The sequence below is a fragment of the Salvelinus namaycush genome, chromosome 14 (genome assembly GCF_016432855.1).
Source record: "Salvelinus namaycush isolate Seneca chromosome 14, SaNama_1.0, whole genome shotgun sequence".
In the NCBI taxonomy this organism is placed as follows: Eukaryota; Metazoa; Chordata; class Actinopteri; order Salmoniformes; family Salmonidae; genus Salvelinus; species Salvelinus namaycush.
Window position 1 is genome coordinate 5518772 of NC_052320.1, and position 12449 is coordinate 5531220.

Sequence of the window (12449 nt, forward strand, 5' to 3'; positions counted from 1 at the left end):
CTCCCCTTTCATTTTTCCTTCCGAGCGACATAGCACACCCGGCCCTGTTCACTGCTCCCCAGTCACTCAGGCAGTCAGGTATATTAATGCACTCTCCAGCCCTCTTGGCCTCTGCCGCTTAAACACGTCCCCCCGGATATCCATTTTCCGTGTGTGTGGAGGAGGGGTGGCAGGCAGTGTGAGCTTCTAGAAAAGCTCACTGAGGAGAGAGGGAGAATACTATAAAGACTCATGGACTCAAACAATCGACCAACAGAGAGAGCAGCCACAGTAATAACACCAAATCACTGGGAGCTTAACATGATAATGTACTAATTATTATACTGTAACTTCCATAGATAATGCTTCATGTGTCAGAGCTACAGCCCTGTGTACTAGCCATATGAATACATAGTTGTGCAATCAAACAGAAAATGCAACAACAACAACAAAAATCCATTAGAAAAATAAACAAACGTAACCTGGATCCCTTCTAGATCTGTTGTTTTGTCAAGTCTATCCAACAATCAGCCTTTCATATCAACAGATGTCCTGTTTGTTAGACTAACTTTAAAGCTGCAATATGTCACTTTTTGGGTGACCTGACCAAATGCACATAGAAATGTGACATATAGATATGTCATTCTCATTGAAACCAAGTCTAAACGTTCTGTGTGGCTCAGTTGGTAGAGCATGGTGCTTGCAACATCAGAGTTGTGGGTTCAATTCCCACGGGGGAACAGTATGAAGAAAATGTATGAACTCACTAGTGTAAGTCACTCTGGGTATGAGTGTCTGGTAAATGTAAGAAGCGGTAGAGCTGTTCTATACTGAACAAAAATATAAATGCAACAATTTCAAAGATTTAACTGAGTTCATATAAGGCCATTAGGCCCTAATCTATGGATTTCACATGACTGGGAATAAGGTAGGTTTGTGGATCAGAAAACCAGTCAGTATCTGGTGTGACCACTATCTGCCTCATGCAGCCCAACACATCTCCTTTGCATAGAGTTGATCCAGCTGTTGATTGTGGGCTGTGGAATGTTGTTCCACTCCTCTTCAATGGCTGTGCGAAGTCGCTGGATATTGTCGGGAACTGGAACATGCTGTCGTACACGTTGATCCAGAGCATCCCAAACATGCTCAATGGGTGACATGTCTGGTGAGTATGCAGGCCATGGAAGAACTGAGACATTTTCAGCTTCCAGGTATTGTGTACAGATCCTTGCGACATGGGCAGTGCATTATCATGCTGAAACATGATGTGATGGCAGTGGATGAATGGTACGACAATGGACCTCAGCATCTCATCATGGTGTATCTCTGTGTATTCAAACTGCCATCGATAAAATGCAATTGTGTTTGTTGTCCGTAGCTTATGCCTGCCCATACCATAACCCCATCGCCACCATGGGGCACTCTGTTCACAACGTTGACATCAGCAAAGGCCGGCTGGACGTACTGCCAAATTCTCTAAAACGACGTTGCAGGCGGCTTATGGTAGAGAAATTAACATAAAATGATCTGCCAACAACTCTGGTGGACATTCCTGCAGTCAGCATGCCAGTTGCACGCTCCATCAAAAAATGGAGACATCTGTGGCATTGTGTTGTGTGACAAAACTGCACATTTTAGAGTGGCCTTTTATTGTCCCTAGTACAAGATGCACCTGTGTAATGATCATGCTATTTAATTAGCTTCTTGATATGCCACACCTGTCAGGTGGATGGATTATCTATTGCAAAGGAGAAATGCTCACTAACAGGGATGTAAACAAATTTGTGCACAACATTTTAGAGAAATAAGCTTTTTGCACGTCTGGAAAATTTCTGAGATCTTTTATTTCAGCTCATGAAAACATGGGACCAACACTTAACATGTTGTGTTTATATTTTAGTTTGGTGTATGTGCTTAATTTCTATGCTTCCCGTTCACAAGTTTCATTTTGGGGTCTTTTACTTTGGGTTTTGTACACCAGCTTCAAACAGCTGAAAATACAACATTTTAGATGGTACAATGATTCGCTACACAATAATTGCTTGCTTTGTCACATAAACTGAAACTAGGTGAACTATTAGTATTTTAGCAACCAGGAAATGGCGGAGCGATTTCTGCATTGTGCATCTATAAAAGGCTGTGAATTAAAATGGCTGCTGGCGGGGTGGAAATAAAAGGAATCGGCGCATTTAATTTATTCTCCCTCGCTGTTATCGCACTTTTTTGAAGATTTTCCCAGACACCACAGTCAAGCGTGTCACCTGTGATTACCTGGTTGCCTCTCGTAATAATGCGTATTGTGATGACGTGTTGACCATGTTGTGATGTGGGCCAATTGTGATTTGATTGGCCTTATGTAGGCCTATTGTCTTTGTGGTGCGGCAAATCAATGGCACATGTGGCAAAATAATTAGCATGAGCTTAACTGCTAATTCAAATAAGAAACGTAATTGACTTGCATTTGCATATCATTCAAGCTAAAAAAGCAACTAACGTCCAACTTGTCAAAGGGATGTTTTCCTCTATTTTTTTACTTTTTTTTGTCATTTAGCAGACGCTCTTATCCAGAGCGACTTACAGTAGAGTGCATACATTTTATTACATTTTTACATACTGAGACAAGGATATCCCTACCGGCCAAACCCTCCCTAACCCGGACGACGCTATGCCAATTGTGCGTCGCCCCACGGACCTCTGATGTTTATCAGTATGAAATCCATGCCTTGGGTCTCAATGAGACTGAAAGCCCTTTTAGCTTAGCTTAGTATAGTGCTAAAATTCAGAGCCATTTATAACAATGTACTGTGTATACTGTATACAAATTTAGAACCATATAGAGTATTTCTCAACATACACAGGACATAACATGTACTTTTTGGTCCAATAGCCACTGTGGCAGGTGGATTTTAAAGAAATCTACCAGCCATTCAGATTTTTTCCCCCCACTATAATTACACTAACAAAACACCAAAAAAATGGATGAGCATGCGTTTGTAATGTTTCTAAAACAATACATGTATTACTGGTAAGAAATAATGTGGTATATTATTTAATCACATTTTTTGTGACCGGAGTCTTTTAACCAAAATATCACAGATGGGACAAAAATGTTAACCTGCCCCTTTAAAGGCGGGGGGTTACCATGGTAATGTGACTCGGTTAATTTTGGTCCGTGTGAGATTGAGTCTGACTAGTAGAAGCATTGTCTTCTCTCTTTTTTTATTTAACCTTTATTTAACTAGGCATGTCAGTTAAGAACAAATTATTTTTTTCAATGGCGGCCTACCCTGGCCAAAACCTAACCCGGACGACGCTGGGCCAATTGTGCGCCGCCCTATGGGACTCCCAATCACGGCCGGTTGTGATACAGCCTGTAATCGAACCAGGGTGTGTAGTGACGCCTCTAGCATTGAGATACAGTGCCTTAGACCGCTGCACACTCGGGAGATCTTCCCTAACAGTTGAAACTCAAACAGAGAAAAACAACCTAGCTTGTGAACAAAACTATGTAAATAGCCAAGAATCACAAGGACAAAGTCTCACTTCAGTGGACGTTAATTTCAAGAAAATTAGACAAACTTTTCTGCCTGTGCGCAGCGCTTCTAAAAATGAATATTTCACTCAGCTCTTCACGTGCACACGGCCCCCAGCCAAGCAGTGATGCAGCGCGAGGTGGAATAGGCTATATAAGATTACTAGTTCTTTGACTTTGTGAGATTAATTTACCAGCTATGAAACAAAACGGCAGAAATACTTTGAAAACAGCTACTGCAGTATTTATTTGACTATAAATGTGATCATACTTTACTATTTTTATTCACAAATGCGATTGGAATGTTCGCACTGTGGAGCCCTGACCACCCGCCAACGTGGTTAGTGAAAAATACATTTTACCTGCCAATGCCAAAATCTAGCCGCATTTGGCAGGTGACGGGTGTTAATGTTAGGCCCTGCATACAGCTCCGCTAAACACAATAAATAAACAATCATGCAACAAGACGTTCATGGACGAGACGTTTATTTCACAACCACCCTGTGTGGTAGATACATAGATATACATAGATAGAACTGATATGAGGTCAGACGAGAAGACAGGCATCTCTGTGTCTCTTCTAGTTGTGTAGTGGAGGTGAAGGAGTGATGGAGTCTTCAGCCGCCCTTGACAGGGGAAGACCCGGCTGTCAATATCCCATTGATCCCTCAGACCCGTCAAGCTGATCTAACAAGGCAGGGCTCACTGTACTCAGACGGCACAGACTAGTCACAGTCTGCCTGTGCAGAGATTGGATTGGAGCCGGACTCATTTAGCTAAGCCCTAAGTGAATTAGTGGCTTCCTTTTTCTTGGACCATGCAGGCTTCTGGAGAATATGATCATTTTCTCTGCCATGCACAGACAAACGCACGCACAGGAATCGTTGGATGATTCCTCAGCAATCACAACAACCCTCATGACAATACAAAGCAAAAAAATCCTTCTTAAATCATTCCACATCATCACCACTACCTCAAAACTACCAGTCCATAGCTGTTATTCAGCTGTATATAGTATTTTAATTCAGCTGCAGTTGCTGCATTTTCATGACTGGAAAACCCCCTGAAAGCAGTGAAGAGGGATATTCTCTCTGTGGCCATTGATATGCATGGCTACCAGCTGTTGTGCTGTCCGCAGAGAGGGTATGGCTCTCTGTCAGAAGGCCTATGCCTTGAATATGAAACAGGACATGGCCTCTATTCACCCAGGGAGTTCACTTCCTACCCCCACCCCCCCTCCAACAAGCGACCCCTTCAGCTGGAGGCCAGATATCCCAAGGTGCACTGGGACATTTTTGGGCAGTGGAAGGGAAGTTTCAGCCCCTGCGAAATGGGGTCTGGAGCCCAGCCACACTTTGGGAGCAGTACTTTTGAAAACAACGAGGCCCCCAGACCTCCTTGCTAAAGGGCTGACTCTGCAGAGAGAGACAGAGAGGGGGGGGGGGCTGCCTGCTGCCTAGCTTGCACTGTACAAAATGGCATCTTTTTTATACTTTCTCCACCCTTTTGAGGCTACAAACTCAGACTAGTTTTAGGGTTCGGACATTTTCAAACTAAATTGCAACTGGAGACCAAAAGCATCGTCATAAAAGTCCTTCAGATGACAGATTGAAACATCGAACACACCACCTCTGGAAAAAAAAATTATGCACCCTCCTTCACAGCCTCTCTCCTTAGTTAACAACTGCTCTTTGTCTCTAAAAGCCTTCCTCGCCATCCCGGAGTGAGAATGAAACACAGAGGGAAAACAAAAGAGAGAAAGAGAGGCAAGAGCCTGAGGGGTGGAGGATTGGTTTTAACAGCGCTGCGCAGGTGTGGGTACATGCTTCATTCATGCCCATTCAGGAGGGTTGGCTTGTGTTATGGGCTTGTCTCCTCCCCCCTCTCTCTCTCTCTCTCAGGGAGTGGCGGGTCTGGAATGCAACGTCTGTCGAAACTCTCTTGCTCCCCAGCCTAGACTAACTACTAGTCTTGTCTGCTGGCTTCCCCAATGTGGCTTCTGTCAAAACACCAAACAGTGTCTGAAAGCCCTTCCACAGCAGACAGCAACCAACCAGCCAGCTACAGTAAAGGGCCAGGCAGAGACAACCAACCAGCCAGCTACAGTAAAGGGCCAGGCAGAGACAACCAACCAGCCAGCTACAGTAAAGGGCCAGGCAGAGACAACCAACCAGCCAGCTACAGTAAAGGGCCAGGCAGAGACAACCAACCAGCCAGCTACAGTAAAGGGCCAGGCAGAGACAACCAACCAGCCAGCTACAGTAAAGGGCCAGGCAGAGACAACCAACCAGCCAGCTACAGTAAAGGGCCAGGCAGAGACAACCAACCAGCCAGCTACAGTAAAGGGCCAGGCAGAGACAACCAACCAGCCAGCTACAGTAAAGGGCCAGGCAGAGACAACCAACCAGCCAGCTACAGTAAAGGGCCAGGCAGAGACAACCAACCAGCCAGCTACAGTAAAGGGCCAGGCAGAGACAACCATTGACAGCGTTGTTCAAGTTAGGCTCTGAGACTGAACGTTTTTACATTTCCCTTTTTTCAGCTTACCGAACCAAAAGTCTGTGCTGCTGCCTCAAAACTTGGTCGTTGGTGGAAACATAAACTGCTTGTTCATAAACCAAGCCCCAACTGGAGGCTGGAAATGTACTCTGATCCATTCTCTCTCTCCCTCTCTCGTTCATATCTCCTTCCAACAGATGGGGCGTGTATAAATCACACCGTCTTGAGGTGAAATATAACCTAGCGAGCTACTAAATCTGTGGCCACCATCCTTATCAAAACCTCCTGATGTGGAAAGCCACTGATTATGTTAGCGACCCACATGTGTACCAGCCAGAAACCAGCATTGGCATGGTGAACTTAGAGACTTAGCCACCTGCTCCACACCCTACTCGTAACCTTTGAACCCATTCAATAGTTCCCTGAGCTAACTCACTTGCTCATTCACTATTGTTTGCACTCCCACAGTCGACACATGCGCTCTCACGTCTCAGATTCAAACGGATAATGCACTTTTACTGCAAATTCCAATACAGCCTTTTATTGGGGGAAGTATGCTGCAATAAGGAAGGTATGCTGCAAAGTGTGTGTGTGTGTGTGTGTGTGTGTGTGTGTGTGTGTGTGTGTGTGTGTGTGTGTGTGTGTGTGTGTGTGTGTGTGTGTGTGTGTGTGTGTGTGTAATGCACAGACTGCTTCTATCGAGCACAGGGCCCATGACCTCATAAGAGTCTTGGAGAACAGGAAGTCCTTCAAGCTCACTTCCTGTGTCTGACTGTGAGACGGCTGCTAGCTGCATTCACAAACCTCCACAAAACCTCCCGTTCCCCTCGCCAACAAAACACAGTAGTGACATGCTCTCGATACGTCGTCAGGCACAACAAGCCCACTCCGGTCTATTTCTTCTGTGAAAGACATCTCAAAGTAACACCCCAGGTGAAATGTGCTGATGAAAGGAGACTTGTAGGCTACTATAGCGAGAGAAGTTTAGGAATATGATCATAATTCTGCAAATATGATGTCCGTAGCATTGCTTTCACCAAGCCCCTCCTTTAAAACAAACGAAGGGAAATAAACAAAAATCCTAAATAAAGAGTGGATTTAAACTAGGCTTAGGAGAGTGATTATATTAACAATGAGCCCCAATAAAAATAGAAGAGGCCTTTAAATTCCTTTAAGTCCCCCCACTCAAACCTAAATACAGTGGCAAGAGCAAGTGCATGACAAGTCTCTGGCCCTCCTGACACACTGGCAAATAGAAGGGTAAAGGCTGTGCTAGTGAATTGTGAGAGTCCTGTTGGTAAACACTTCCACTTTGTTTGTATGGCCCCCCGAAAAGTCTCCTAACATAATCACCCACTCTTCTTTCACCCTCCCTTCATGCCGAGAGGGGCAACGGAGTAGGTAATTGGGGGGAAGGGAAGAAGTGTGTGTGTGTGTGTATGTGTGTGTGTGTGAATGCTCTCCTTTGTTGGGATCATATTATGTTTCCACCACAATACTCCTATCCCTGCTTCATCAACTCTATTCATGTGTAACAGTTCATGCAAATGGCCATGCTTGCCTTTCATTTGTGGAGGGGGCTCTTTTATCAGTCTTAGTTGGAGGAAGAGGGGAGGGAGGGGGGACTGATCCCCCCTCTGCTTGCCTCCCTGCCCACCCCAAAGCACAGACCTAATCCCCCCATAGGATTTAGAATCAGGGCTCTCTGTCTGCTGTAGTAGCAGTGCTAGGCTATAGCCTAGCCCCCAATGTAAAAGTCAGGGATAGGCCACCAGAGGCCCCCATACTGTTCACAAAGCTCAATTACCCTCAAAAAGGTTAGCTTGGGTGGCATACAGGAGAGGCGACACTGAGCCCCTCTTGCATGTTTGATAAACTCCCCTCCACATCATGTAGGGCTCATCTGATGGCCTGCCATGGAAGCGCTGTGGGAATCCACCAGAGAAATCATGGCTAGCAGACAGTGCTGGCTATGTATATCGTTGTCACCCCCCCTCCCCCCTCCCTCTCGTCTTCTCATTAGAATTTAACTGCTCTGAAATTTCAAGAAACACTGCATTTGGAGATACATTTTTTGGGGTAATATTTGATATTTTCCACAGGACTGTTCTTTATCTGATACTACTAGCATATAGTAGGCTAACCCATTGCCACAAACACAGACATAAAAAGGGTAGTAGTAGCCTACTGGTTATTCAGTTGAAAAAGTAGACGTCTGCTACTGTAATGGCCTCTCGAGGCAGACAATTGACATATCTTCGTGCTCTAATAAATCCAGCCGCGCCAACCACCCTCATGGGAGCTCCACGCCACTACGCACGGATGAACCCCTCGTTAATGACACAGTGACACATCTACCTTGAAGTACCTGTTTCTCAAACAATACACAGCAAAGTGCGGAATGAGCGAGCGGCAGCCCCCACCGCAAGACCTGGGTGTATGCGTGCAAACCTGGGGGGAGGGGGATGCGTGCAACTGCGTGCAGGACAGAGGGGAGTTTTAGCTACACACCTACAAACAGTGTTTTGCAACTTTAGAAATTATTACATTATTTCCTCGACCTTATACATCACATGTGTTTCGATAGTTCTTGTAACACCATTATTGGGCCATTTGTTGGTAAATGGGATTGTATTTACAGTAAGGCCAATATAATTGAGCCGTTGACACCCTCAGAAGTGTTTCACAGGTTGTGAATAATGGTTGTATTGCCACCAGAGCCATTTAGCTGTTCTTGGTGGACAATTAGTAATAATATGTGGAGAGTAACCCAATATTGGAAGGATTCGCCTCCAGTCTAAACTAGCCCATGGCTGGGACAAGTCATTGCGCCATCGCCTACAGTCTAAACTAGCCCATGGCTAGGACAAGTCATTGCGCCATCGCCTACAGTCTAAACTAGCCCATGGCTGGGACAAGTCATTGCGCCATCGCCTACAGTCTAAACTAGCCCATGGCTGGGACAAGTCATTGCGCCATCGCCTACAGTCTAAAATAGCCCATGGCTGGGACAAGTCATTGCGCCATCGCCTACAGTCTAAAATAGCCCATGGCTGGGACAAGTCATTGCGCCATCGCCTACAGTCTAAAATAGCCCATGGCTGGGACAAGTCATTGCGCCAATAGTCTATTCTGTTCTCGAGATACGAATCTTTGACTCTTAGTCCGAGATAACAGTGTATTTGCAAGAAGACAAAACAAAACAAAAGTAAAATAAAGGAGAAAAAACGTTAAATACAGGGTACATGTTATTGTGACAGCAGTGTAACAACATTCGTATAATGTAACAACACTTGCAACACTGTGTAACGACATTGTAACAAACTATTTCAACTCACCCTGGATGCTTTCCTCTTATATTTGTTGGCGAAGTCAAATTTCTCTTTAATCTCGTCCAAATGCTGCTCCAGGCGCGCCTTCTCCTCTTTCCCCGTGTAATCCTGGCCCAAGAGGATGTATGCCCTCCAGTTGGCGGAGTCGAAGCCCCAGTGGCAAGTCCTGTTTTCCAACGATTTGTGACTGTGCACCACGAACTTATGTGTCGGGTACATGAGTCTGCAGTCCATGCACTGAATGCAGGCTGCGTTTGGGCTGGTGTACAGCTCCGGGACGAAGAGACCCTTGCACTTTCCGAAACACTCGTGGTATATTTTGAGGCTTTTCTCCGTGAACTCCAGCTCCAGTGAGCCCGTGAACTCTTTCTTGCAGTGCGGCGGGTAGGTGCCTCCGTAAATCAGGGCATTGCACAGGCGCTCCGCATCCGTTTTGGTGATGAGTCCGCAGGAAGGCGCGGAGAAGGGGAGAATTCCCATGACTTTGAGGATCTCCAGCTGTTCCGCCGTGCACCGGGAGCAGTAGATGTGGAGGTCGTCGCACACAGAGTTGATCTGTTGAAGGGAGAAATCCCGCAGTACGGTGTTGAGGATCTGCGGCAAGCACAGCCGTTTCTCGCCGCCGACCACGAAACAGGAGACAGTCTCGGTCTCCAGGACCGTCTCGCACCTCTCGGTGGAGCGGTCGGAGGGGATGAAGAGAGGTCCCGGCATCACTGTCGGCGGCTGCATGGGAAGATGCAGCACGGGCTCGGGCTCTTTCCCATCCTTCTTGAACAGGAGGTCATGTGGCCATCGAGCAGAAAACGCCGCCGGTCCGCCGAGGGAGCTCATAGAACTCAGATGAAACTGCTTGAGAGTTTGTTGCAGTCCTGGGTGAGGTTGGAAGCTTTGTCGAGTTACAGTCTCCATGTTTTCACTACGACTTTGGAAGCGAGAGTTCCTTTCAACTGGGGCAAACTAAAACAATTGAAAGCCACGATAGGTTCCGGTTCCTTGTAAATCCAAGGTCTCCGAGAATTAGCCAAGTGCAGAAAGCGCTTCATCAAACATCCACAAAAAAGTCCCGAGCAGTGAGTTTCCAATTCCGTTGACTAGCCTACTAAGCGAATGGTGACACGGGCGAGTCTTCCCCTGCAGTACACTCCTGACAGTCCATATCTAAAACGCGTCCCTCTGAAACTCCTCCAAAAATGAATAATGCTTTTGAAGTTTCAGAAAAAGTATCGACCGATAAAGCAAAGCCTTCTCCCTCTATGTATCCGGTATAAAACACAGTAAAAACCCGCGTGCAACCTCCTTTAAACTGTGGAATACTGCAGTATAGCCGGACGCATACACTCCGTCTGCCCCTGCTGTTCGATATGCCTGTGTACTGGAGATGGCTAGTCTGTGAGCTGGGTTGCGCTTGCTCACTCACTCGCCCCTCTCTCTCCCTCGCAGCCCCTATCTCAGTGTTTGTGTGTGTCTGGCTCAGTCATTGAATCCCAGCCAAAAATGTGACTGACTCCGCAGGCTGGCTCTTCCAGGAACAAGTCGTCACTCCCCCCCTTTTCCTAGTAGCCTTGTAAAGTCGGAAAAAAGACAAGGCTTAAGCGTGAATCAATTGGTTCACAGCTAAGAACGGCTGTAACCCACTGAGGTGTAATAAGAACGCTGTAACCGAAAGAGGATGGGTGGAGTTTGCAACAGACAGTCAAATTTAGACTTTGAGGGGAAATGCAAATTGTACGACTGACTGCGGTTTATGTATTGAGGGTCATTTTTTCAGGCTGGTTTAAACTGTTAATTGCGGAAACTAGGGAAAAATCGATATTAGGGTCACATATTTACAAGGCATAGCAACATAGGACTAATCATTATTATTAATTAATCATCTGTAATAATTACAATAATCATTATTATTAGTATGACTTGTATTTATTATTATTATGTGGATGCATGCACCATTCCAATTCCATTCATTTTACGCATAGGCCCACCTGTTTTACGCATAGGCCCACCTATTTTACGCATAGGCCCACCTATTTTACGCATAGGCCCACCTGTTTTACGCATAGGCATAAAGTGACAGCTATAGTTGTGCCAATTAATTGCACAAGCACGGCTATACTTCACGAGCTGCCCTACAGTAGTAGCGCAGTCTATGAAATGAAACAATTATGTTTGAGTCACTTTCCTCCTGGGTTTTGAGTATTAATTATAATGTGCAACATCGAGGGCATGGGGTGAAATACGCACACTTCAAACTTATGAACAAATGAGCAGTGCAGTGGGTGTTAGGTTACGATCAAGTCCAGCTAATCATTCCTATTGTGCTGAAAATAATTGGAAAAAGTGAACAAATTGCAAACTGAATTTGCACTGTGCATTTAAAATGTACATTGTTACTGGTCTGTAATTAACTTTGTCAATTTGGCTATTTCTTCCATGAATGTAATTGAATGACTAATACAGCCTAATACATTTGTGGAGAATAGACTTCTACCTTTTTATTACAGGTCTTCATGCCCCCCCCCCCCCCCCCCCCCACATGTGAAGTAGCCTAGGCTACATAATAATACATGGCATATGAATTATATAAGCCTTCAACAGATTCATAAAACTAACTGTATGCCAGTCTACACCAGGCAGTGCAATTGTGTTCATTTGGTCAGCTCTGCTGTTTGCTGTTATCTTCAATCAGAGGCGTCATGCCATAGGTGGGATTTGTGCTGTTAAAAAATACTGCTAGCCACCTAGCAATTTTATGAAATTGGCTGTAGCTAGCCCAGATAGGTTGCCAACCTCATTACTAGCTAGCAAGAAGCCATGTCAGCCTATAAGGGAAAGGGGGGTACCTAGTCAGTTGTACAACGGAATGCCTTCAACTGAAATGTGTCTTCCGCATTTAACCCAACTCCTCTTAATCAAGTTAGAGTAGCTAGCTTGTGTATCTTAGCTGGCATGCCTGCTGACATTGGTTGGTAAACTTTAGAAAAGCAAGAAAAAACAAAATGTACTGATTAAGACTCACATTCCTTTAAATCTTTTTACCCAGATTTGAGCAGAGATGCAGAGAAGCATATTTTGGTTATTTAAAAAAGAAACCCCAGTCAGCAGGATAC

At 45.3% G+C, this 12449-nt stretch overlaps 1 protein-coding gene across 1 annotated transcript in view; it reads right to left on the bottom strand.

Moving 5' to 3' along the window:
• Positions 1–10752, bottom strand: part of LOC120059052 (ski oncogene-like) — a 109685-nt gene extending 98933 nt beyond the window's left edge. The window contains exon 1 of the mRNA XM_039007826.1: positions 9349–10752. Within this exon, the coding sequence (XP_038863754.1) occupies positions 9349–10254 (906 nt within the window). The 5' untranslated portion in view covers positions 10255–10752. The remainder of the gene's footprint in view (positions 1–9348) is intronic.
• Between the last annotated feature and the right edge of the window lie 1697 nt (positions 10753–12449).